General features: G+C 38.0%; 1 protein-coding gene across 1 annotated transcript in view; it reads right to left on the reverse strand.

Moving 5' to 3' along the window:
- Positions 1-338: 338 nt before the first annotated feature.
- The window catches only part of RAB21 (RAB21, member RAS oncogene family), a 32,766-nt gene continuing 7,517 nt past the window's right edge, over positions 339-25,587 (reverse strand). Inside the window, exons 2-7 of the mRNA XM_006062146.3 lie at positions 15,618-15,677; positions 14,744-14,851; positions 12,468-12,531; positions 6,184-6,238; positions 5,289-5,377; positions 339-2,543 (exon numbers count right to left, since the gene is read on the reverse strand). Coding sequence (XP_006062208.1) covers positions 2,401-2,543; positions 5,289-5,377; positions 6,184-6,238; positions 12,468-12,531; positions 14,744-14,851; positions 15,618-15,677 — 519 coding nt within the window. The 3' untranslated portion in view covers positions 339-2,400. The remainder of the gene's footprint in view (positions 2,544-5,288; positions 5,378-6,183; positions 6,239-12,467; positions 12,532-14,743; positions 14,852-15,617; positions 15,678-25,587) is intronic.

A 25,587-nucleotide genomic window follows, 5' to 3' on the forward strand; every position in this document is an offset into this window, starting at 1 on the left:
TTATAATTTTTTTATCTTTCCTTTGAATACACACCGCAACTGATTTGTCCCGTTTCACTACCCTTTCAGTCTATTCCTACCTAAAACATTTGAGCTTTGGAGCAAGGTCAGGTATACCATATTATCTACTGTTGCTACTGAATTAGTTTAAATTACAGGTGAAAAAAATAATGAAATGCTTGATGTTAAGGAAGATGCACAGAAACCAAGGAAGAGTAAAGAAAGAAACAGAGAGAGTGGTTGTACCTCACCAATAATTATCTGGCAACTCTGGAGAAGAGGTTTCTATCTGGACTTTATATGATTAATATAGGGCGGAAAATCAAAGAGTCCAACTCTCCAATTATGACTTTTGATTTTACTTTTTAAAATAAACCTCAATTTTATCTCTAATTAGTTTTAAAAACATACTTCACTCCAATGGAGAGGAGCTTATTTCCCATCTACATCTACAACAAGGCTTTCTCTATAGACAAAAAAACCAGGAAGGCAAAAACTATTTGTTCTAGTATCTGTACTCAGAATCTCCCCTGCCTCCCTCCAGGAAACCAAGAAACTACACAGAGTACGATCATCCCATAAAAGAAGACAATTTTAGCTTATCTTTCAGGCAACTCTTTCCACCCACCCTCCCTAAACACACACAACAGAGAAGCGGTGTGTTGAGTTTGACAGAGATAACAATTAAAGAGGGTAAAAATGCAGACTTATAGAATACTTAATACTAAGTTAAAATTGCAATATCATAACATCAAGATGGCAATTCATTCAACTTTAACCCATTTGGGAAAATTACTTTTTTTGTAACTATAACTTCTTTATATTCTCTTAACTGTTCAAGCTAATAACTTTATTGTATACTACTGCTTCTTGTAAGAAGTAAATCCAGGGACCATTCCATTTTATCTTAGACATATCATTTACTAGTTTTCCAAGCATGACAGAAATGGAAAAATATATATATTAGAACAAGAACAATTTATGTTAATTTACACAATTTGTGTTCTTCCTGTGCCGGATTCTATTAAAATTAACAAATTTAAGTTTAGTCTTATGCTTAAGGAAAAAAAAACAAAAACCTAGTGAGACTCATTTACAAAGTATACAAGAATATAATTTTATAATAAATCTTTCCAGTGTTCGCTATAACTACATTACATGAAATGTTTCCCTTCAAAGAAACTCAGAAGGATAGCGCTTACGAAATGAAACAAAACTTTCTCTGTTCATCTCTGGCAAGCAATGAACAAATACAATTTGCTTAGGAAGGATCCAGAAGTGCTGCCTCCGGAGCAGAAACTACCACTAACATGCTGCTGTGTAAAAGAGTCTTGGTGAGTGGCTACTATCTGGAAGTTCTTCCTCTCTTCTCATACCAGTGAATCCATTTCATATAAAGCGTAAGAGAAAACTAAAGCTTTGCATAAGTGAAACTCAGCATGCTCCACTCAAATACTTCTAAGGTAACCACTCTACAGCAAAAACGGCAGAAGTCATCTCTTTTATCCCTGTCCCCCAAAAATCAAACCCCAGAAAGAACAAAACAACCCAAAACCCAAAGGCAAATGCTGTTGCTCAATCAATCATCAGATGGATTTAGAGGCAAAAAACATGACAACAGCAATAATTCAAGTAAAGTATATGAGAAAATTTAAACACACCGCTTTTAAGTTAAGACAGAAGTGAAGGGGAGCTATGATCTTTATATCAGAGTCAAAAAGCTTAGGCATTATCACCAAATGTTAATTCACTTTACAGTCATCAATGAGACTATTGTATATATTTTTGCACCTTGCACTTGTAAAAGCAGATAAAATATTTAATATGTAATTTACATTGTATTTTACCACCTCAGCATACAGGATGTATATAGATTATATCAAAGTGTAGTAGACAGTTAGGGGCCTGTGCAAACCCTGCAAAAATAGTACTTCAGGTATCTGCTAATTAAAAAAACAAAAACAAAAGAAGAAGAAAACAAAAGACAGTTTGCTGTTTAGAAGGGATACAATTCAAACTACCACAAAATACAAAGGACTGCAAAAATGTATACCATTCCAACAACATATATAAGTTATTAAATAAAGATTTGATTTAAAAGAATATAAATGAAGCCTTTAAGTAGGTCTTTTCTACATGCATATTATTTCTTATTAAAGAAAAAAATATGTAAAAAGGCCATTGGTAATTGCTTTGTTAACATTTGTAGAAAATGCCAATTCTCTGGTCACAAACTCCACTAAGTTTAGCACTTAAGGTCTCTGCAGTTATAAACGTAATTTAAAATACTGTTAATTCCGTAACTCCATCGGTAAAATAATGTGACTTGGAATATGGCAGTCTTCATGTTGAGGGCAATGATCCACAGTTTGTTTTTTTTACTTTATTAGGGGTGAACAGTTATCCAGAAGAACAGCACCCTCCGCCAACGCTCTGGGCTTGAGGTTCATCATCAATAATCTGTACACCTCGCCTTGCAGCTCCCGGCTGACTGGAGCCATTGCCTTTTGCCCTCTCATCCACTTGTGCAGTTTCTATCATTCCTAAGAGAGGGAGAAAGCAGAGATCATTTAGGACCACAACCTGAGCCTTCTGTTTCTCTAATTTCCATTTACCATCATGATAGCAGACTTTCAACCAACAAGGAAACTAAGTAATAGCAAAGGTATTTGTCCAGCTGCATCACAGCCACAGTGACATCACCAGAGAAAACAAGTTTTTGATCTGAACAAATGACTGTATACAAGTGTCATCCTTAAGATTTTCCAAGTATACTTAGAAATATGTCAGTTCAGTTCAGGCACCTAGTCGTGTCTGACTCTTTGCAACCCCATGGACTGCAGCACACCAGGCCTCCCCGTCCATCACCAACTCCGGGAGTTTACTCAAATTCCCTTTCATTGAGTTGGTGATGCCATCCAACCATCTCATCCTCTGTCGTCCCCTCTTCCCGCCTTCAAAATATGTCAAAGAAGGTCAAATTGTTCCAAGTACAAGCAATATTTAAGGTACAAGATTATTTTTCAAGTAATGTGAAACTTTTAAGCAAATAACATTTGAAAGAACCAAAGAGTTTAGGATGAAGGCGGAAGAAGAAAGCTGGAGGACTCACACTATCTGGTTTAAAGATACAATAGAAAGTTGCTCTAATGATGACAATGAGATACTGGTGAAAGAAGAAATACAGAGATAAACAAAACAGGTCCAGAAACAGACTCCCATACATACGGTCACTTGATTTTTAACAAGTGCCAAGTTTATTGAATGAAAACAGAATCATCTTTTCAAGAAACAGTACTAGAATTGGACATTTACATGTAAAAATTGAAAGTTCAATCTGGATCTCCCACCATAATTTCAGATCTAAATGTAAAACAAAATGTCTAGAAGAAAACATAGCCGGAGGGGCTTCCCTGGTGGCTCACTGGTAAAGTAGATCCCAATGCAGGAGATCAATCCTTGATCCAGGAGGATCCTACATGACAGAGCAACTACGCCCACAAAGCACAACTATCGCGCCTGTGCTCCATAAAGCCTGGGAGCACAACTACTGCAGCCTGCGGGCCCGAGCCGGTGCTCCACACGCGGGGAGCCACTGCCGTGGGAAGCCCCCAGAGCACAGCTAGAGAGTAGCCCCCGCTCTCCGCAACCGAAGAAAAGCCCATACAGCAGTGAAGACCCAGCATGGCCAAAAATAAACTAACTGATTTAAGAAAAAAAAGGGGAAAAAAATAGGAGGAAATCTCTGTAGAAGAAAATCTTTATGACTTTGAGTTAGCAAAGATTTCTCATGTAAGACACACAAAAAATGACTCATAAAGAAAAACTGATAAATCAGACCTCATTAAAATTTAGATCTTTTGCTCTTTGAGAAACAGTTAAGAAAAATGAGAATATAAGACACAGACTAGGAGTAAATAGTTGCAAAATACATATCTGAAAAGATGAGCAGAGAAAAGAGAGTCCTTAGAACAGAATAAGGGTTCTAAACTTGGGTCCCGAGACTGATCTTAAACAATGGTTTCCAAATTGAGGTATATGGGACAATTCATTGAGATGAAATTAGAAAAGTTTCCCCCAACCTTTCAAAATTTCTATTTTTTTAAATATGTTTTACAATATACAAAATACATAAACACTTGTACATGTTCTATAATTTTAAAATAATGTATGGAGAATACTCAATCTTTTTATATAAAGATGTGATGTATAACATTTACAAGCCACTGATCTAGAACCTGAGTACTGAAAGTATGGTCTGAGGACTAGTATCATTAAACCTTGGGTGTCTGTTAGAAAACAGAAGTTCAGGCCTACATGAGACCAGCTTTATCAAATTACAATTTTAACAAGATCTCCTAGTGACTGATATGTACAGCAGTGGTTCTCAAATTATAAGGAGGAATGATTAAAACACAGATTTGGGGAACCGCCTTCTAGAATTTTGATTCAGTAGGTTTGGGGTAAGGCCCAAAAACTTGCACTTCTAACACATTCTCAAATGATGCTAATGGTGCTGATTAAGGGACTACATTTGGAGAATTACTCTCCCAGGTGAACTACGAACGATCTTCAGGTTTACATAAAACTGGTACTTACTCCAAAGTTTGTGTTTATGTACATTTTTCTAGAGAGAAAGCCATCGTTTCATCATGTTCTCTAAAGAGTCTGTGATGTCAAGGAATGTAATTTGACAAAATCATCTCAACCCATTATTCTACAGACTGGGGTTTTCTTAAGTATAGTATGTGTTCTATTGGTGATATGAGAAATGACTTTCAGGTTGTATATGATAAACATCTTCCTTTCTCTTTTTTTTAATAAGAAAAAGCACAAACATACATAAAAGAAAAACATAATGAAAATCTATACGTCCATCACACACTTTCATCCATACTTGGCAATCATCGCTACCATTATTTTTAAATCAAATTTATGCGCCAGATACATAAATTTCATTCATAAATTATGATTTCTACAGATAAAAACTTTAAAAAAAAATTATTTTTAGGCATAATCACAACACCATAATCATGCCTAACAAAATTCACAATATTTCTTAAGATCATCAATATCCAGTGAGTATTCATATAGCCCCAATCATTTCACAAATGTTCTTTTTCACTAGTTTGTCAAATTAGGATACAAATAAGGTCCATCCACTGCAACATGCTGTTACATCTCTTAAATCTTTTTTATTCTGTATATTCCCCTTCCATTTTTATTTTTAATGGTATTGCATTTATTTTAATATATATTTAGCAAACACCACACATTCATACACCTACTTTTACAAAGGTCAAGAAAGAGTTCCTCAATTCCTTTGTTCTGTTTGGCTGAAGTGTGATAATGTTTTGCTCCCACAGATTCTGCATACCTTAAAAAGAAAAGTGACATCAGAAATTGCTGTAAAAAAATGCTTCAAGTTTTTGCCACAACTGCTATTTGAACTTTTTTTTTTTTTTACAGTAGCACTTTTGGTGACTTATTACCCATTAACCCAGGTTTAGTGAAATTAAAATTATATCCTGGTTAATATCTCTATATACTGAACCAACTTTTAAATAAGAATATATTGCAAGACTTGAAATTTTTATAAATTAATTTGCAACCCAAATATTTTAGTTTTTGTGACTCGCTATTTGGCCATGGCAGTTTCCTTTTGCATCACTTTTACCCTTTTTACTGAAACCAGAAAGAGAATTCGGAGAGGCGATGGCACCCCACTCCAGTACTCTTGCCTGGAAAATCCCATGGGCGGAGGAGCCTGGTAGGCTGCAGTCCATGGGGTCGCGAAGAGTCAGACATGACTGAGCGACTTCACTTCCACTTTTCACTTTCATGCATTGGAGAAGGAAATGGCAACCCACTCCAGTATTCTTGCCTGGAGAATCCCAGGGATGGGGGAGCCTGGTGGGCTGCCGTCTACGGGGTCGCACCGAGTCGGACACGACTGAAGCGACATAGTAGTAGTAGTAGTAGAAGAAAGAGAATTCAAAGTGAAATATCTTTAAATGTCACGAAAAGTCCAGAAACTGCCAATGTAAACACACTTCATTGAATCCAATAGCTCAATCTATATTAAAAGGTGTGAGTAATAACGAAATGGTAAAGAACACTGTGCAAGGATGAAGACTTCTTACCGAGAGTGACTGATGGAAGGAAGAGAAAGACAACACTTACGATTCTGCTTCTTGAATGGAAACATGTCTCTCCTTCTCCAAGTCTACTTTATTACCTAATTGGAAAAAGTAAATGCCAGTGTTTAACATTGATTCATTTTTTATAATGAAATTAAGCTAATTCTAAATATACAAATTCTATTTTAATCCCCTAGAAAAATAATGCAAATCCCCACCAGACTTCTCAGTGTCTTGAAACTATCAAGTGAACTCCTATGATATGAGGGCTGATCATGACTGTCAAGGTGAATGCCTCAACCTCCCTCAGATGGCTCAATGCATATACCTCCTGAAGTTGCGGCCTCAGAGAGAAAAGACCTCGCCCAAAGAGATGAGCATTCTTTTTGATTTAGAGTATAAATGGGATTAGGATTTACTAGGGAACTCTAAGGAAAACTCTATGACTTTTATCCAAGTCTAAGTGGTCCCCAATCAACTCAGAGATGCTCAGTAATTCAACAAAGCCACCTTATTGCTCATGAAAATATATTAGGCTAGCCTCTTGGATCCTAAGAATATTTTGGTTTTCTGTATGATATGAACTGATTAAAGAAAGTATTAAAACGTATGGCTTTTGAAGTACTTCATCAGTGCAAGGGAAGAAACTGTATTGTTTGTTTTAAAAACATCAGAGAACTTAGTATATGAACACCATTCAGATTTTAAATTACTGAAAATAAGTTTGGCTTTCCTTAATCAATGGAACCAAACTCAAATTATACTACAAAGCAACCAGAATAAAAGTGAAGAAACTTCAAAATGCAGATTCCTTATTATATACAGGCTAGAGATGAAGGTAAGAAGGCTGGACTGAGTGCTAAAGGCAAGGGAAATAACAGTAAAGGGGGAAATACACTAAGAAAGGACACGTTAAAAAATATTTTCATTTCTTCTATTATGACCTATAGAGGTAAAAAGGGAAATCCTGTAAATAAGGTCATTTTTTTCTTGGAACTTTAGAGCATCAGGAAGACAATTTCAGATAAAGCATTGAACTAAGCTCCCAATGAAAGATGTAATGCTTAGAACTGAGAGGTACAAGCCCAGAGATTTTGTATATAGAAGACCTCAAATAATCTGAGCCCCTAATTATGTGCAGCCTCAAGCAACATCTGACACGGTTAGCCTAAGGCTGAGAGGGAAGCAGACATGCTAAAGCTCAGAAGGTCCTAACAAATTCAGTACTGAACTCTTCCTTCTTTGAACAGTTATCAGTCTACCTCAGCAAGAAAACACGTATTAGTTCTGGTCTCCCACATTATTCTGTCAATAAAATTTTTAATCTGCTAAATATTACAGCCAATATATCCAACAGTCACCAGCAGGGTAAGTTGTTCTACACCATGAAGAATGCAAAAAGCACCACCTAGTGGCAGATGGTTCCAACAAACAGGAACAAGATTCTGCCACAGTAAAAAAGTAAACAGTCTCCTATAGAAAAAGGAGACTTTTGTTGAAATTAATGAAAACCCTCTGAGTTGGTTTGATAGAGCTTAAATGTCTCTATTTTTTTTTTTTTTTCAAAATCTGCCAGAATTACTAACATCTACTTTTTTAAAATGAGGATAGGGAAAGTAGACAATCACCTTATTGCCTAAAATGAATATTGGGGGAAAACTGAGACACTGCTTTATTATTTAGTAATTTTAAACTTAACCAACTTTAATAAAGCCAGTTATTTACTTTTTAAATTTTCTGCCTCACCACCATGGCTTGCAGGATCTTGGTTACCCAGCCAGAGACTGAACCCGGGCCACAGCAGGCAAAGCACCAAGTCCTAAACACTGGGCCACCAGGGAATTCCCTAAAATCTGTTACCATTAAAACTGCTATTTTAATATTTTAAACAAAAAAAATCCTTCTACTAAATAACTACTGTTTCTTTGAACAGTTAAGTGCTCATGATGGATTAACAGCACAGAATAAGTCACAAAACTGCCTGTCAGTGACTGATACCTTCCCAAAATTCAAGACCTTTGTAGCTCCTATGTTCTTCTGAAGGCAAGAGAGCTAAAGCTGGCAGTTTTGAGGCTTATTTCCCTGATAGCTCAGATGATAGAGAGTCTGTTTGCAGTGCTGGAGACCCAGGTTCGATCCCTGGGTCAGGAAGATCCCCTAGAGAAGGAAATGGCAACCCACTCCAGTATTCTTGCCTGGAGAATCCCATGAACAGAGGAGCCTGACAGGCTACAGTCCATGGGGTCACAAAGAGTCAGACACGACTAAGCGACTTCACTTCACTTCTGTTTCAATACTACTCTGTGGCCACATTGGGATCTTTCCAATAGGCTTAAAACACCTGAAAACAAGAATAACCACCAAAATAAGCACCTACTTGAAAGTACTGTATATTTTCTGAGGGCTGAAGCCACTGGAGAGGAAAAACCTATCCTGCTAAGAACACTAAAAACTTTTTCTTCTTTAAAAATACCTATTTTAATAAACAACATGGAAGGGATACACCCATTGCTAAGAGCAGATGGCTAACAGCAATAAAGGGAACTTTATTTTGCTTAGACTGGATGGAATGTGGCGTAGTGGAAACTTTTAAATCTGATAAAATTTGCTTTAACTTCTGGCTCATTTCAAAACTATACGATTTGGGGCATATTACTTCACCCCTCTTAGTCTCACTTTGTACAAATGTAGCTAATAAACTTTCCGAGGTTTATATGAAAATAAGATATAATGTAAAAGGCCTAGTAAATAGTACACATGCAATGGAGAGTAGTTATTAAAATCAGCCATATCCATCACAGTGAATGATCAAGTGAATGATCAATACAGTTACGAGAGACTTAAAGCTCATGGTAATTAACACACTTCTTATCACAATCCTGACTGGCTTAGGAAATCCTTTACCCACCTCACCCCCCAATTTAGTTAGGTTTCCTTCTGTGTTATCCCAGCACCCTCCCCTTACCCCTTCACAGCTTTTACCATAATATACAATAACAGCTTGTTTTTCTCTCTCACCCCACATGATAAGCTCCGGGACAAGGACCATATCTATTTTTTAACTTATTCACTGTATTACTCTCAAAGCCTGGTACATAGCAGCAAGTAATACATACTGTTGGTTAAGGATATGGGCCTGAAGCAGCAGACAGGCCTGAATTAAAATCCCAGGCCTATCTCTAAGTACGATGTAGTCTGGGAAGTGTCACGCTGTCTAGGTCCATTTCCTCATGTGTAAAATGGCAATGGCAATAATACCTTCTTGCAGTGCTGTCAGGAGGCTTAAATGAAATAATAAGGGTGTAGTTCTTACAACAGTACCTGGCACTCAATACGTGGTAAGTAGTTATTAACAAATATATGTTTAACAAACATACAAATGTTGAGGACTATTAACAAAATATTCTATTAAATAGAACAACCACAGCCAAGAGTGCAGATCAATGGATTAACTAAAACTAGAGGGAAAAGTCTCTACTAGCGAAGTATGGAGTTCTCTATTCCTGATGTACACATTATCAGTGGTTTAGATAAGGACCAAGAAGGTTAAGCTATCTAATTTACACACGAAAAAGCTAGTAATTATAAATATGTCAAACATAAACATTCAGAAACATGTGGCAAGTTGAAATTCTTACACTTAGGTTTATATAACAGTTATGCAGGAAGACAGGAAAAGCCTAACAGAAGAGCAATACTTATAAAAATGGAATTCTGATTTTTGTTAACTATAATCTATGTAAAAGACAAATTAAGCTGACATGACTGCTAAAAAGCATATGCAGTCTTAGAATAATCTAAAGAAAAAAGGAACCAAGAGAAAACCAGAAGTCCAAAAAAGAGTTTTAGAGTTCTTTTACTTTACCCATTAAGAATATTCCTCCACTCTAGTGAATCATGGTCTACTTTCATCTTTGGAGTCAAAAGTCACCTTTGGAGTCCTTAACTCAAAAATATGTATAGTTAAAAGTAATAAAAATAGATTCAAGGGATTAGATCTGGTAGACAGAATGTCTGAAGAACTATGGATGTAGGTTTGTAACACTGTACAGGAACCAGTAACCAAAATCATCCCAAACGAAAAGAAATGCAAGAAGGCAAAGAGGTTGTCTGAGGAGGCTTTACATATAGCCGAGGAAAGAAGAGAAGCAAAAGGCAAGGAAGAAAGGGAAAGATAAACCCAACTGAATGCAGAGTTCCACAGAATAGCAAGGAGAGATAAGAAGGCCTTCTTAAATGAACAATGCAAAGAAATAGAGGAAAACAACAGAATAGGAAAGACTAGAGATCACTTCAAGAAAACTGGAGCTATCAAGGAAACATCTCATAAGAGGATGGGCACGATAAAGGACAGAGATGGTAAAGACCTAACAGAAGCAGAAGAGACTAAGAATAGGTGGCAAGAATACACACAAAAACTGTACAAAAAAGGTCTTAATGACCCAGATAACTAGAACTGGACATCCTGGAGTGTTAAGTCAAGTGGGCCTCAGAAGCATGACTATAAGCAAAGCTAGTGGAGGTGACGGAATTCCAGCTTAGCTATTTAAAATCCTAATAGATGATGCTGTTAAACTGCTGCACTTGATATGTCAGTAAATTTGGAAAATCCAGCAGTGGCCATAGGGCTGGAAAAGGTCAGTTTTCATTCCAATCCCAAAGAAAGGCAATGCCAAAGAATGTTCAAACTACCGTACAACTGCATTCATTTCACATGCTAGTAAGGTAATGCTCAAAATCCTTCAAGAGAGGCTTCAACAGTACGTGAACCGATAACTTCCAGGTGTACAAGGTGGGTCTCGATGAGGCAGAGGAAACCAGAGATCAAACTGAAAACATTTGCTGAATGATGCAGAAAGCAAGGAAGTTCCAGAAAAATATCTACTTCTGCTTCATTGACTATGCTAAAGCTTTTGACTGGGTGGATCACAAGAAACTGGAAAATTCTTAAAGAGATGGGAATACCAGAACACCTTACCCGTCTCCTGAGAAACCTGTTTGCTGGTCAAGAAGCAACAGTTAGAGCGGGACATGGAACAATAGACTGGTTCCAAATTGGAAAAGGAGTACGACAAGGCTGTATTCTGTCACCCTGCTTATTTAACTTATATGCAGAGTAAATCATGCAAAATGCCAGGCTGAATGAAGCACAAGCTAGAATCAAGATTGCTGGGGGAAATATCAACAACCTCAGATATGCAGATGATACCCCTCTAATGGCAAAAAGTGAAGAGGAACTAAAGAACCTCTTGATTAGGTTGAAAAAGAGTGAAAAAGTTGCTTTAAAACTCAACATTCAAAAAACTAAAATCATAGCATCTGGCCCCATCACTTCATGGCAAATAGATGGGGAAAAAGTGGAAACACTGACAGATTTTCTTTTGTTGGGCTCCAAAATCACTGTGAATAGTTGACTGCCACCACGAAATAAAAAGACGCTTGTTCCTTGGAAGGTAAACAATGACAAACCTAGACAGGGTATTAAAAAGCAGTGACATCAATTTGCTGACAAAGATCTCTGTAATCAAAGCTATGCTTTTTCCAGTAGTCATGTACGGATGTGAGTTGGACCATAAAGGCGGCTGACTGCTGAACAATTGATGCTTTTGACTTGTGCTCTTCAAGACTTTTGAGAGCCCCTTGGACAGCAAGCAAGAAAACCAAACTAGTCAATCCTAAAAGAAATCAACCCTGAATATTCATTGGAAGGACTGATGCTGAAGCTGACACTCCAATACTTTGGCCAACTGAGTGAAGAGCCGACCCAGTGGCAAAGCCCCTGATGCTGGGAAAGACTTAGGCAAAAGGAGAAGGGAATGGCAGAGAATGAGACGATTAGATAGCATCACCCATTTAATGGACATGAATTTGAGCAAACTCTGGGAGATAGTGGAGGACAGAAGAGCCTGCGTGCTGCAATCCATGGGGTTACAAAGAGTCAGACACAACTTAGCGACTGAACAACAACAATATGACAAAAACACAGCTTAAGTCACTGATTTTAATTATATTGTAGTTGCCAAACTCTCTTATTTTCTAAAATAATCTTATGATGAAAAACTAAAGGTCAAGTTGAAGCAAGGCTGGGAGACTCAAAGCCCTACATGTTCAGGGTTTCCCAGCTGCTCCCCAAGGGCATTCCTTGAATTATAGATGTTTCAATCTCCTGAAAGACCCCTTCCAAATTCTAAATGACTCTAAAATATTAAATACTAAAATACCATTCTTCTTTTCTCATGTAACTTTAAAATGAAAATTATGCATGTACTATTCTTTAATAAAGTTTTAAAGAAACAAAGGACATTTTTAAAAATTAATGACACTTACCTACGATACATAAACAGATTTCGTTTCCCAACATTTTCCGTAATTCTTTCACCCAGTTTTTAACCTGTGTATACAAGCGTAAATGTTAAAACAAATCTTGTTACAATGACTACAATTACAATATCCCAAAATGCAATGTTGTGAAAATACCTCAAAATTCTGTCTAATGGTCCATATATTTAGTTATTAGGAATGATTCACTATATAGGATCATTTATACTGCAAATCACACACACACCCCCCCCCCCCCCCATGGAAAGATCTCTCTCTCCATCTACATATAAGTATCAAGAGAAGCATCTCTAATTACAAACTTTCATAAATCGTCCACAAATCTAAGCAAAGCTGTTCACCAGAGCAAAAGCATGTCAACACCAGCCTCTGATAGTAGATGTTTGTATAGAATCACATTGAAGAACGTATGGGCTTGGGAATTCCCTAGTGGCTAGAACTCAGTGCTTTACTGCTCAGGGCCAGGGTTCAATCTCTGGTCAGGAAACTAAGATCCTACAAGCCACATGATGCGACCAAAAAAAAAAAACTAAAAAACACACACATACACAAGCTTAATTAAAAGTCTTTTATACCCCAGTTGGTTCCAAAATAGAGGGCACAGGAGCTTCTATGACACACATTTAAAGGAAAAACAAAACATATAGGAGTAGAAAAAGAGCAAAATAAAGTTTTATCCACTGGTGTGTGGTAGGTTTCTTCACCCTCAGCATCACTAGTATTTTGGCCTCGACAGTCCTCTGCCAGGAGGGGCTGTCCCATGCAGTGAATGCTGTTCAGTGGCACCCCTGGCCTCCCACTGACTAGACTCAGCGCCACTGCCAGGTTTGACAACCAAGGATGTCTCTAGAGATCGCTATCACCTATGGATAACCACTGGACTGCAAGGGAACCCCTAATTCTAACCAATATTCTTTTTAACTGTTATTCATCTGCAGTCAGATTCCCCTCCACAGGTATTCTATTCATTAACCCATACACTCTGTGATGAGTTAAAGAGGGTCAAAATTCTCTGCCAAGAGTCTATTTCTTCTCTCTGACTTTGGTCTAGCCTAGTCTCTTGCTTTGACCAAGAGAATGTGGCAGCACTAATGCCATGCCAATTCCAGACTAAAGCCTTAGGAAGGTCTGGCAGCTCTCTCTTGGGATCTAGTTGTCATATAAGGTTTGGCTGGAATACAGAATAATGAGAGCATGTGGACAGAGTACTGGAGAACAAGACACCAAATGGAGTGAGAAGGCACATGGAGGAAAACCAGGCCCTCTTGGATCCAGGTCCCCACCCAGCCAACCCCTAGTTCATGCAGCTGTCTGAGTGACTCCACTTTTGTCCAGAAAAGAAAGAGAGTAAAAATTGCTCAGTCCTGTCTGACTCTTTGCGACCCCATGGACTATATAATCCATGGAATTCTCCAGGCCAGAATACTGGAGTGGGTAGCCTTTCCCTTCTCCAGGGGATCTTCCCAATCCAGGGATCAAACCCAGGTCTCCTGAATTGCAGGCGGATTCTTTACCAACTGAGCTATCAGGGAAGCCCAGGCAACACTCAAAACCATGAGAAATAATACATTGCTGTTTTAAGCCATCAAATTTGGGGGGTTTTGTTATGCAGCAAGAGATAACTGGTCACTTTTCAACCTAAATGACTCCACTTTCTTTTAATCAATAAAATACTTAAACCATTTCTTTCCATGCCAAAAAGGCAAGAAGGGATAGAAGGGATAACAAACAGCATCCCAAAGATAAAACATTTAACTTTATAAAAATGGAGTGCTTTAAAATAAATACTATTTAGATTTTCCTTTTAAAATCTGTATTGAATCCTCCAGGATACCTAGTGAGGAGAAAAGAGCTTAAACTTGATTTAGTTCTTCTTTTACCTCTCCATAATTATGGAACCCACCCACGCAGCCATACCAAGTTTTCAGGTGCCCAGTATGTACAGAATCAAAAAAAAAAAAAAAAAAAAGTTTGTGATTTTTCTTTAATAAGGAGAAAAAAAAAAGGCGTTTATATTTTTCTGAAGCTTTACTTCAGATTATTTCCCTTTCCTAATATCTGAGAAAGCCATATAATAAACTATTAATAGATGATATCCATACTGTTAACATGAATTAAATATGCCATTAAAAAATCATGACTGGTCATCATTTATGCACAAACTATACTTTTAAATCCAAGGCTAATCACAAAGACATGTTAATGCAGACCTGACAAATCACTGTTGCTCTATTAAGTCATTCACCCATAAGTAAGCAAGATACCTTCTGAAAAGAATCTTCATCTGTTATATCATAAACTAAAATAGCTCCATTTGAATCTCTGTAGTAAATTGGACCCAATGCGTGGAATCTCTCTTGACCTGCTGTGTCCTACATAAAGCAACAAACGTTTATTAGACCAGAAGAAAAAATATATCTATTATTTAAACTACAGTGAGCTTCTGATTAATTATAAACTAGGGTATAAAGTTATAGATAACCCCAAAACAGCAGTAAAAGAAACAAGCTATAAAAAATTTTAAGTAAAGTTATAATTAATATTACTGTTTTACTGTTTTGTAAAGGTTACTTCTCCTCTCCCCAACCCTCTTCCTCAGCAATCTTTCCCACCCTTTCTGAAAAGCCAATTCAGTTGCCAAAGGGCTGGAAAGACCACAATGGCCTTGTAAGCCAGAACAGGCCTGGCACTGAATTTAAGTTCTCCACAGAGAGAGGAGACAAGAAGAAAGAACGTGCACCAGGACCACCTGGCAGTGGTGCCTTACTGCATTATCCTTGCCCTAGTCTCCACCAGCCACTCCCTTGGAAGATTAGGACATGGAGACGGGGGGATAAAGGCCAGGCAGTCTGTCCACCCCTTTCTCTGAAATGGAATCCCTTGAGTTCACTCTTCTCCAGTTGAAAAGTTATGACAGCACTTTTCGTGTATAACAAGTGTATTCAAGATAAAATTCTTAGCCAGATTTTAGGGGGAAAAGATGTTTAATTAAAAAAAAAAAGATTTTGGCTAACCCTGAGTTAATCAAAAAAATTAAAATCCAGAAATTCAAATTCCTATTTCTTAAGCCAATTAGTTATTAGAGTATGAAGAATAGGTAAAGGCCTTCAACTCATACAGCTGAAAACATTAACTTACCCATATAGCAAGATTTACTCTCTTCCCACCAATATTTAACTTCTTTGTTAAGAATGATGCCTAAGAAAAAACAGATATACATTAAATGATGTTTCACATAAAACTTCTTATCCTAAAAACTACAGATGAATGAATCACGTCATATGAAACAAGTTATCTGGGAGAAAAAGTAATCATTGAGTTTTTATTCATAACTAAACATTGTTTCCACTGAAAACAGAACATTATTTTTATTCTAATAAAAAGATAGTTTGTTTTATGAACACAAGTTATGAAAAGTACCCAAGAGCTGGTAATTAAATGTTTTCTTAGTTTTTTTTTTCCCTCATTAAAACATTTTCTTAGCATTTAATTTGATGCCACCTAACCTACTTATTATAGAAAGAGTCTAAGAGACTTCCAAGATGAGATAAAAGAAATATTTACTGGTGTTTACTTAGCTGTATAAATACCATTACTACTGGAAATTTTCCTGCCATTATTTTGCAATTCAATTATTTAAACTATAGCTAATAACTGTACCAGGTACTATCACAGAAATGAAAGAAAACAGTTCCAGCTTTCAAAGAGCTTATAGTTCCACTGCAAATATTAAAATGTAAAGATAATGGTTAAAATGGAGGGTCTTGCTAAGTATACTATAAGGAAAATGCTGAGAAAGGAGTGTAAAGCTAGCCTGGATAAGTCACAGAAGGCTTCAGAAAGAAAGTAATGAGCTCCTCTTTATGAGTAGTAAGGGTTTTTCCAGACAGACAGGTGAAACCACTGAAGCCTGAAACATGTAACTCCCCATGCCACAGGAAACAAGGTGGTCTGGTGTATGCCAGAGATGAATCTCTAAAGTTAGGAAAAGATTGAATCAAAAAAACCTGAAACTCCATATCTAAAGGTATGGACTGAACCTTATGGGTCTCAATAAAAGCTGTTTCAAGACTCTAGACAAGGTTTTTGGTTTTTCTTTTTAATGTATATTACAGTCAGGTATATTTGCGGACTGCTGTGTATTGCTTGGAAAAGGCGATGGCACCCCACTCCAGTACTCTTGCATCGAAAATCCCATGGACAGAGGAGCCTGGTGGGCTGCAGTCCATGGGGTCGCACAGAGTTGGACACGGCTGAGCAACTTCACTTTCACTTTTCACTTTCATGCATTGGAGAAGGAAATGGCAACCCACTCCAGTGCTCTTGCCTGGAGACTCCCAGGGACGGAGGAGCCTGGTGGGCTGCCGTCTATGGGGTCGCACAGAGTTGGACACAACTGAAGCGACTTAGCAGCAGCAGCAGCAGCAGCAGCAGCAGCAGTGTATTGCTCTGTATCCCCTTTGTGCATTCACAGTGCACACCAAGAGTCTGCCAAAAGAAAGACTGGCTAATCGTGTTTATACAAGTATTTCCCAAACTCATTTGACTTCTTTTTCCCTAAAGAAACACCTAACTCATCCAAAGAAGTAAATGTTAGGAAATAATACTGTTGACAATGAAGAATCAGTGAAGGGTTTTTAAGTAGTGAGAACATATAAAATCTGTATTTTTAAGAGAATGACTATGATAGGAAGAAAGACAGGACTAGACCTGGAAGACAGGAGGCTATTTTAAAGCTGGAAAGAAAAGCATCAGATCAGATCAGTAGCTCAGTCGTGTCCGACTCTTTGCACCCCATGAATAGCAGCACGCTAGGCCTCCCTGTCCATCACCAACTCCCGGAGTTCACTGAGACTCACGTCCATAGAGTCAGTGATGCCATCCAGCCATCTCATCCTCTGTCGTTCCCTTCTCCTCTTGCCCCCAATCCCTCCCAGCATCAGAGTCTTTTTCAATGAGTCAACTCTTCGCATGAGGTGGCCAAAATACTGGAGTTTCAGCTTAGCATCATTCCTTCCAAAGAAATCCCAGGGCTGATCTCCTTCAGAATGGAGTAGTTGGATCTCCTTGCAGTCCAAGGGACTCTCAAGAGTCTTCTCCAACACCACAGTTCAAAAGCATCAATTCTTCAGCGCTCAGCCTTTTTCACAGTCCAACTCTCACATCCATACATGACTACAGGAAAAACCATAGCCTTGACTAGACGAACCTTTGTTGGCAAAGTAATGTCTCTGCTTTTGAATATGCTATCTAGGTTGGTCATAACTTTCCTTCCAAGGAGTAAGCGTCTTTTAAGTTCATGGCTGCAGTCACCATCTGCAGATTTTGGAGCCCAGAAAAAGAAAGTCTGACACTGTTTCCCCACCTATTTCCCCATGAAGTGATGGGACCAGATGCCATGATCTTCGTTTTCTGAATGTTGAGCTTTAAGCCAACTTTTTCACTCTCCTCTTTCACTTTCATCAAGAGGCTTTTGAGTTCCTCTTCACTTTCTGCCGTAAGGGTGGTGTCATCTGCATATCTGAGGTTATTGATATTTCTCCCAGCAATCTTGATTCCAGCTTGTGTTTCTTCCAGTCCAGTGTTTCTCATGATGTACTCTGCATATAAGTTAAATAAACAGGGTGACAATATACAGCCTTGACGTACTCCTTTTCCTATTTAGAACCAGTCTGTTGTTCCATGTCCAGTTCTAACTGTTGCTTCCTGACCTGCATACAAATTTCTCAAGAGGCAGATCAGGTGGTCTGGTATTCCCATCTCTTTCAGAATTTTCCACAGTTTATTGTGATCCACACAGTGAAAGGCTTTGGCACAGTCCATAAAGCAGAAATAGATGTTTTTCTGGAACTCTCTTGCTTTTTCCATGATCCAGCGGACGTTGGCAATTTGATCTCTGGTTCCTCTGCCTTTTCTAAAACCAGCTTGAACATCAGGAAGTTCACGGTTCACATATTGCTGAAGCCTGGCTTGGAGAATTTTGAGCATTACTTTACTAGCGTGTGAGATGAGTGCAACTGTGCAGTAGTTTGAGCATTCTTTGGCATTGCCTTTCTTTGGGATTGGAATGAAAACTGACCTTTTCCTGTCCTGTGGCCACTGCTGAGTTTTCCAATTTGCTGGCATATTGAGTGCAGCACTTTCACAGCATCATCTTTCAGGATTTGGAACAGCTCAACTGGAATTCCATCACCTCCACTAGCTTTGTTCGTAATGATGCTTTCTAAGGCCCACTTGACTTCACATTCCAGGATGTCTGGTTCTAGGTCAGTGATCACACCATCGTGATTATCTGGGTCATGAAGATCTTTTTTGTACAGTTCTTTTGTGTATTCTTGCCATCTCTTCTTAATATCTTCTGCTTCTGTTAGGTCCACACCATTTCTGTCCTTTATCGAGCCCATCTTTGCATGAAAGGGCCGAATTAAATGCATGAAGATAGAAGAGAATAAAATCAAGACTAATTGAAGAAGGAATATAATCAGAAACCTGAGTCTGTTGACATGTTTAAAAAAGGAACAAAGAGCCAAGTTCAAAGCTATGCAGAGATTATCACATTTAAGTGTATTGATACAAAAGAAAGTGCAGAGATGGAAAGTAAAACAGATAAAAAGGCTAGCTAGGATGGTGAATTATTGATATTACTGAAGGAGAAAGAACCTAGATTTCAGGAAGGACTTTCTACTGTATATATTACCAAGAAAAATTAAAAACTAAGAAAAGGCCACTAGATTGAATGATTAACAAAGGAGTCCAGATACAAAGGAATCACAAACGGCAGAGGTCAAATCCAGGAATGTCTACCTTCAAGATATTTTATTAAACAAAACAAAGGTTATAAAAAAGGGTATAATATTTAATTCAGTGGCAAAACAACAAAGGAAATAACTTAGAAAATGAGAAGACCAAACACGTTATGACAATAAATATGAATGAAGGAATATTTCTCACTCATAGCATAAGGTTAAGAATATCAACTTTGAAGCAGTTCTTTGGATTTGAATCTCAGCTTTGCCACTTATCAGTTGTATAATTTATGTGAACTCAACCATTTGCCCTATTTCACTATCAATGTTATATAAAGATGGAGAAGGCAATGGCACCCCACTCCAGTACTCTTGCCTGGAAAATCCCATGGATGGAGGAGCCTGGTGGGCTGCAGTCCATGGGGTCGCTAAAAGTCGGATACGACTGAGCGACTTCACTTTCACTTTTCACTTTCATGCACTGGAGAAGGAAATGGCAACCCACTCCAGTGTTCTTGCCTGGAGAATCCCAGGGATGGGGGAGCCTGGTGGGCTGCCGTCTATGGGGTCGCACAGAGTCGGACACGACTGAAGTGACTTAGCAGTCGCAGTTATATAAAGAAACTCAAAATCTGACTCCTATACAAATGTTTAATAGATAAGTAAACTTAAATAACTTAAAAGTTTAAGTAAACTTAAACTCTCTTCTTTCAAAGATATTTAAAGTTAAACTGATCTTCCCTCCAAAATTGGCTTTCCATTGTAACATTAGTATTTTGATCGCATTCACCAAGTCACTGAGGTTTAGCATCTCAGGAATATCATCATTGAATATTCTTCCTTCCCTGTCATCCCATATTCCAAAAAAACTGATCAAGTCTTGCCTTCATATTTCCTCTGGAGTTCTATGACCACCAGTCTCATATTAAGTCATAATATAAATACCTTTGATCTCACCTCACCCTCTGGTTCTCTAGTCTACATGCCACATTATCTTCCCCAAACCTCCATGATTAAAAATAAAAACAAGCAAACAAACAAAAACAAAAAGCCCTTACCACACCCACAGCTGAGTTCTCTAATAAGTTATCACTTTACATTAGTATACTTGAACTATATCCTGTTGGCAGCTAATACCATAAAAGCCTTTTGTCAAGAGTTTTGTGGGGATTTCTCAGCAGAGGGGAGTGAATTATAGCTGGGAAAGCTCCATCATTTCCTTTCTACCATTCCTTCTGAAACTTACCATCACTTTCCATGGTGAGTTGAGAGACAGTGCTAAGTCTCTCCTAAGGAACCATGGATGTATAGAACAATTTTATGAAAAGAGTGCTCATTAGAGCATTGATTCTTTAGAAAAAGAAAGAAAGAAAATGGAAAGAAATAACCTGAGTGTCCATCACTAGGCAATTCTTTAAAAAATATACAAATGTAGCCCATCGATATAGTGAGACACTACACAGTCATTTCTACTGCTATAACTAATACCAGCTAACAGTTACTGAATGCTTACCTTTCACCAAGTACTGTGCAATGCACTTTTTACAAAGTCATTCATAAGCTTCTCCTTTATGAAAGTCAGGGAGCCCTATTACAGAAATAAAAATCTCAAACCCTTATCTTTGTATCCAAGGACCTCCACCATTTGTCTACATCTATCTTCCTAGAAAGCTTCCAGTATTCATAAAGTCTATACTATATATTCCCTCCAACTGTTTGTTCATAAAATTCCTCTCTAACTTGGGCCTATTCTTTATTCTCTATCTTAATCTCATCTCTCCAAGACCAGTTCATAGATCTGTAATCATCTTCTTTGAATTTTTAAATTGTCTCATACCACCCATACAGCCCACACTGGATTTCTCTATGCAGCAGAACTTTAGGGAACCTAATCTTACAATATACAGCACATACCACCTCATATTTTAAGTTATCTTTTCATGGGTATAAGTATTCTGTTAACTAGATTACATATTTTTATTTATTTAACACTTTCACAGTGCTTACAATGAAATGGGCAGTGTTTTAAATACTTTTCAATATTAATTCACTTCTCATAAAACTCTGTGATTAGATATAGTTATTACCCAAATATTACAGGAGTGGAAACAGAGGCAAAGGAATGTTAAGTATCTTGTTCAAGGTCACCAGCGACAGAGTAGGATTTGCAATCTAGGCCGTCTGGCTACAGACGTGACTCACACTCACTGTGCTGTGGTGCCTCTCAGACTGAGAGGTGAACGCACACTTCTCCACTGAAGGGGGCGGGGGAAGCACAGTGCTGCCCCAGCAGACTTGCAAATGTTGTTCCTGTGGATAAATTCATCTCAGTGTGCCTGCTAGAACTCAATTTACGCAAAAGATATGTTTCGAAAAGTTTCCAAATAATTTTAACTCAAATATCTGGTACACCAGGAAAGCACATTATAACACGGTACTCACTAAATCTTTTCTTTCTGCCTTTATAACAAAAAAACTTAAGTCCTTCTCTATGGAAAGAGTCCTTCTGTAATACAAATCATCTCATTTTATATAAATCCTAAATTCTTAATATTTCATAGATATTTTCTTAAAGAACAAAAATCTTCTGTTTTAAAAACTATTATAGGTGAGAATAAAGCTAAAAGATTTTACATGACATCAAGATAGCAGCAAATGATCAGAAGGTTGAAACCTCTTTTTTCTCTCCCCAACTACCTCTATGAGGCATACTTAATTTGGCCAAGCTACTGAGATACTATTCATGGTCATGTAATACTCTGGGGCAGAGTCTTAATTCTGTTACATGGTAATAAAAAGGGGAGGGAGGTATAATCATGGACTGCTTTGAGAATCAGATAAAAGCCACCAACCCACTCAACAGTCAAGAAAACTGCTTATATGCACATATCAAAATATCCAAAAAAATTTTTTTTCCACACATGTTCCTAAGGGATAAAGCCCTGGCAACATCTCAGTCAAAGAATCCCATTGAGAAAGAGAAGGGGAGAGTGGCATAAACAATGTCAAGTCAAAGGTTTCGAGGAATATGGGAAGAAAAAAAATAGTACATACCATGTGCCGCCACACTTCGTCTTTCTCATTTTATCTTTGTATTAATAACAACCCTGTGAAGTAGGCAATTAGCCCTATTTTACAGGTGTGAATCCGAGATTTAAAGAAATAGTGATTCACCCAAGGTCAGACAACTCAGTGAGGTACCACGGTGGGTGGAAGGCTGTCTGACCCCACAGCGCTTTCGCCACTGCACAAAGCTGCCTATTCTAGAACACAAACACGTTCTTAACCTGGCTTCCCTCCACTCGGACTAAGTGCTCCTGGACACCAACTCATCTCCCAAAATACTCTCAGGGTGGCCACAAACGGTGAGAATCGAAGCGATGGTACATTTCTCCCTTTAATCTTCCAAACCCTGAGTTGTATGTGTTTGTGTGTGCGCGTGCACACAGCGTGCTCAGTTGCTCAGTCAGGTCTGACTCTTTGCGACCCCATGGACTGCAGCCTGCCAGGGTCCTCTGTCTACAGAATTATCACCAGCAAGAATACTGGAGCAGGTTGTCATTTCCTACTCCAGGGGCTCTTCCAGACCGAGAGATCAAACCCACCTCTCCTGCACTTTCTGCATCGGCAGGTGGATTCTTTACCAGTGCACCACCTGAAAACCCTGAGTTACAGCATCACTATTTCTTCTAATTCCAAAGATTTCAACTTCCACATTTTAGGTGGATTAAAAGACTTATCAATCTTATTAGACACCTGTCATTCGCACCTGATGCTTATTTACCCAGCACTTTATTTGAAGTCACAGTGGGTATTTTTTTAATCTGTATTTTTTAAAAATGCTTATAGGTGAGATATAATAAGAATAAATTGCATTTGCCAAATGAAAGTCTTTTCATAACTGGTTTCATCCAAGTTTTAATTTTTTTTGTTTTTCTTGGCCAAACCACTTGTTCCTTTGGCAAAACAAAATACCTAATGCAGTAGACAAATACTCAACTGTCTTTATCTAAATTCAATAGACTTTCCAGTTACATTATTTTTGCTACAGTTACTAACATTGTTTCCAGCTTAAGGATTTAAAGTATCTATTGGGAGTTCCCTAGTGGTCCAGGGGTTAAGACTTGGTGCTTTCATTGCCAGGGTCCTTCCCTGATCAGGGACTAAGATTATGCAAACTGGGCTGGGAGGGGCGGGGGTAATCCACTGACTACTTTCAACTGAAGCCACAGGCATGAAAGGGTTCAGTCAGATAACTCATAAAATGAGTCCTCTGTAGCAAGGCAATAAAAATGAGCTACCAGAAAACTAAGATGAATTTCTACAAGGTCAAAATCATGTTACAGCATATAAAGGTAACAAATCAACATGTTATACAACCTAAGTTTATAAAATGCTATATATCAAATACTTTTAGTTTAAAGAAAGAAAGAAAACTAAGCTGGGTGCTTGAATACCTCATTTATCTTTAGCTTCTATAAAGAGGTATTATAATCAGTTTAGAGTCCAAGTAAATACTTGGAAAAGAAGAGTCAAAAAGTCACTTCTAAGGATTAGCTCAAAACATAACAGCAGAAAATAAGATATAGAATAGTTGTATGTTAGATGTTCAAAGCAATAATTCCGAAAAACTCTTCTTAAAAAAAAAAAAAAAAAATCCACCCTTCCATAGCCCACATATATCTAGTAAAATACTAAGGGAAAAAGGAAAGATTTCTACTATGGTATTTTATAAAGATATTGTAAACAAAAATTGGCTGAATCTTCTAAGTGGTTTCCAGTACTACCTTAGAAGGTCTTTCAGACATTTGAAACATTAATTTTATAAACAAGGAAATTAAGATTCCTAGCTGAGTGTAACGGAGAAGGCAATGGTAACCCACTCCAGTGTTCTTGCCTGGAGAATCCCAGGGACGGGGGAGCCTGGTGGGCTGCCGTCTATGGGGTCGCACAGAGTCGGACACGACTGAAGTGACTTAGCAGCAACAGCAGCTGAGTATAAAGCTAACTGCTAGAATCTGAATGCCAAGTGTTGCTCTGGAGGCTAAGGTGTATGAATAAAAAAAAGTAGCTGGCTTAGCTTAAGAAAAAAACAGTACACCATCACTATACATAGGACCTCAGAAATCTAACCCAAGTCTTTGTTGTCTCACTTGCAAACTCTTAGGATACTGTCTTCCCAGCCAACTTTACAGCACTGCTTTGCTAATCAAATGACAGGCACCTACCCTAGACTTCAGGAGGCAGACAGGTGGAATTCCAGTTAGCGTTCTAAAAGGAAAGATGATGGATGGTTCCGATTATGAAAAATGCTACTTTTTACACAGGAGACTAGTTGAAAGAGGTAAAAGGCATTTAAGTCAGAGTGCACAGTCTTACAATAAGGGGGAAAGGGAGCTTCAGCTGAAGAAAAGGAAGTGACTACCTAAGAGCACAAATATAGAGAGAAACAAAGATAACTGGAATCACACAACCATTTAAGAATAAAGTTAACAGATGGTTAAAATATCTTTCTCATCTTTACTTTCCCCAGCTGGCACAATGTTTGACATGTAACAGGTATGAAATAACAATTCTTGAATTTAACTGCTTAGGTTCAACAATAAATTCCAAAGACAAAGCAGTAAGTCCCTCGATCCAACTGTCTTTCTTGTCTGTGTCAAGTTTAACACAGCCCAAAACAATGAAGGATCCTCTATGACCCACCTCCCAGAATATTGGAAACAAAAGCAAAATTAAACAAATGGGATCTAATTAAAATTAAAAGCTTCTGCACAACAAAAGAAACTATAAGCAAGGTGAAAAGACAGCCTTCAGAATGGGAGAAAATAATAGCAAATGAAGCAACTGACAAACAACTAATCTCAAAAATATATAAGCAACTCCTGCAGCTCAATTCCAGAAAAATAAACGACCCAATCAAAAAATGGGCCAAAGAACTAAACAGACATTTCTCCAAAGAAGACACACAGATGACTAACACACACATGAAAAGATGCTCAACATCACTCATTATCAGAGAAATGCAAATCAAAACCACTATGAGGGACCATTTCACGCTAGTCAAGAATGGCTGCGATCCAAGTCTACAAGCAATGAATACTGGAGAGGGTGTGGAGAAAAGGGAATGTTGGTGTACACTGTTGGTGGGAATGCAAACGAGTACAGCCACTATGGAGACAGTGTGGAGATTCCTTAAAAAACTGGAAATAGAACTGCCATACGACCCAGCAATCCCACTGCTGGGCATACACACTGAGGAAACCAGAAGGGAAAGAGACACGTGTACCCCAATGTTCATCGCAGCACTGTTTATAATAGCCAGGACATGGAAGCAACCTAGATGTCCATCAGCAGACAAA

Source organism: Bubalus bubalis, chromosome 4, assembly GCF_019923935.1.
Source record: "Bubalus bubalis isolate 160015118507 breed Murrah chromosome 4, NDDB_SH_1, whole genome shotgun sequence".
NCBI lineage: Eukaryota > Metazoa > Chordata > Mammalia > Artiodactyla > Bovidae > Bubalus > Bubalus bubalis.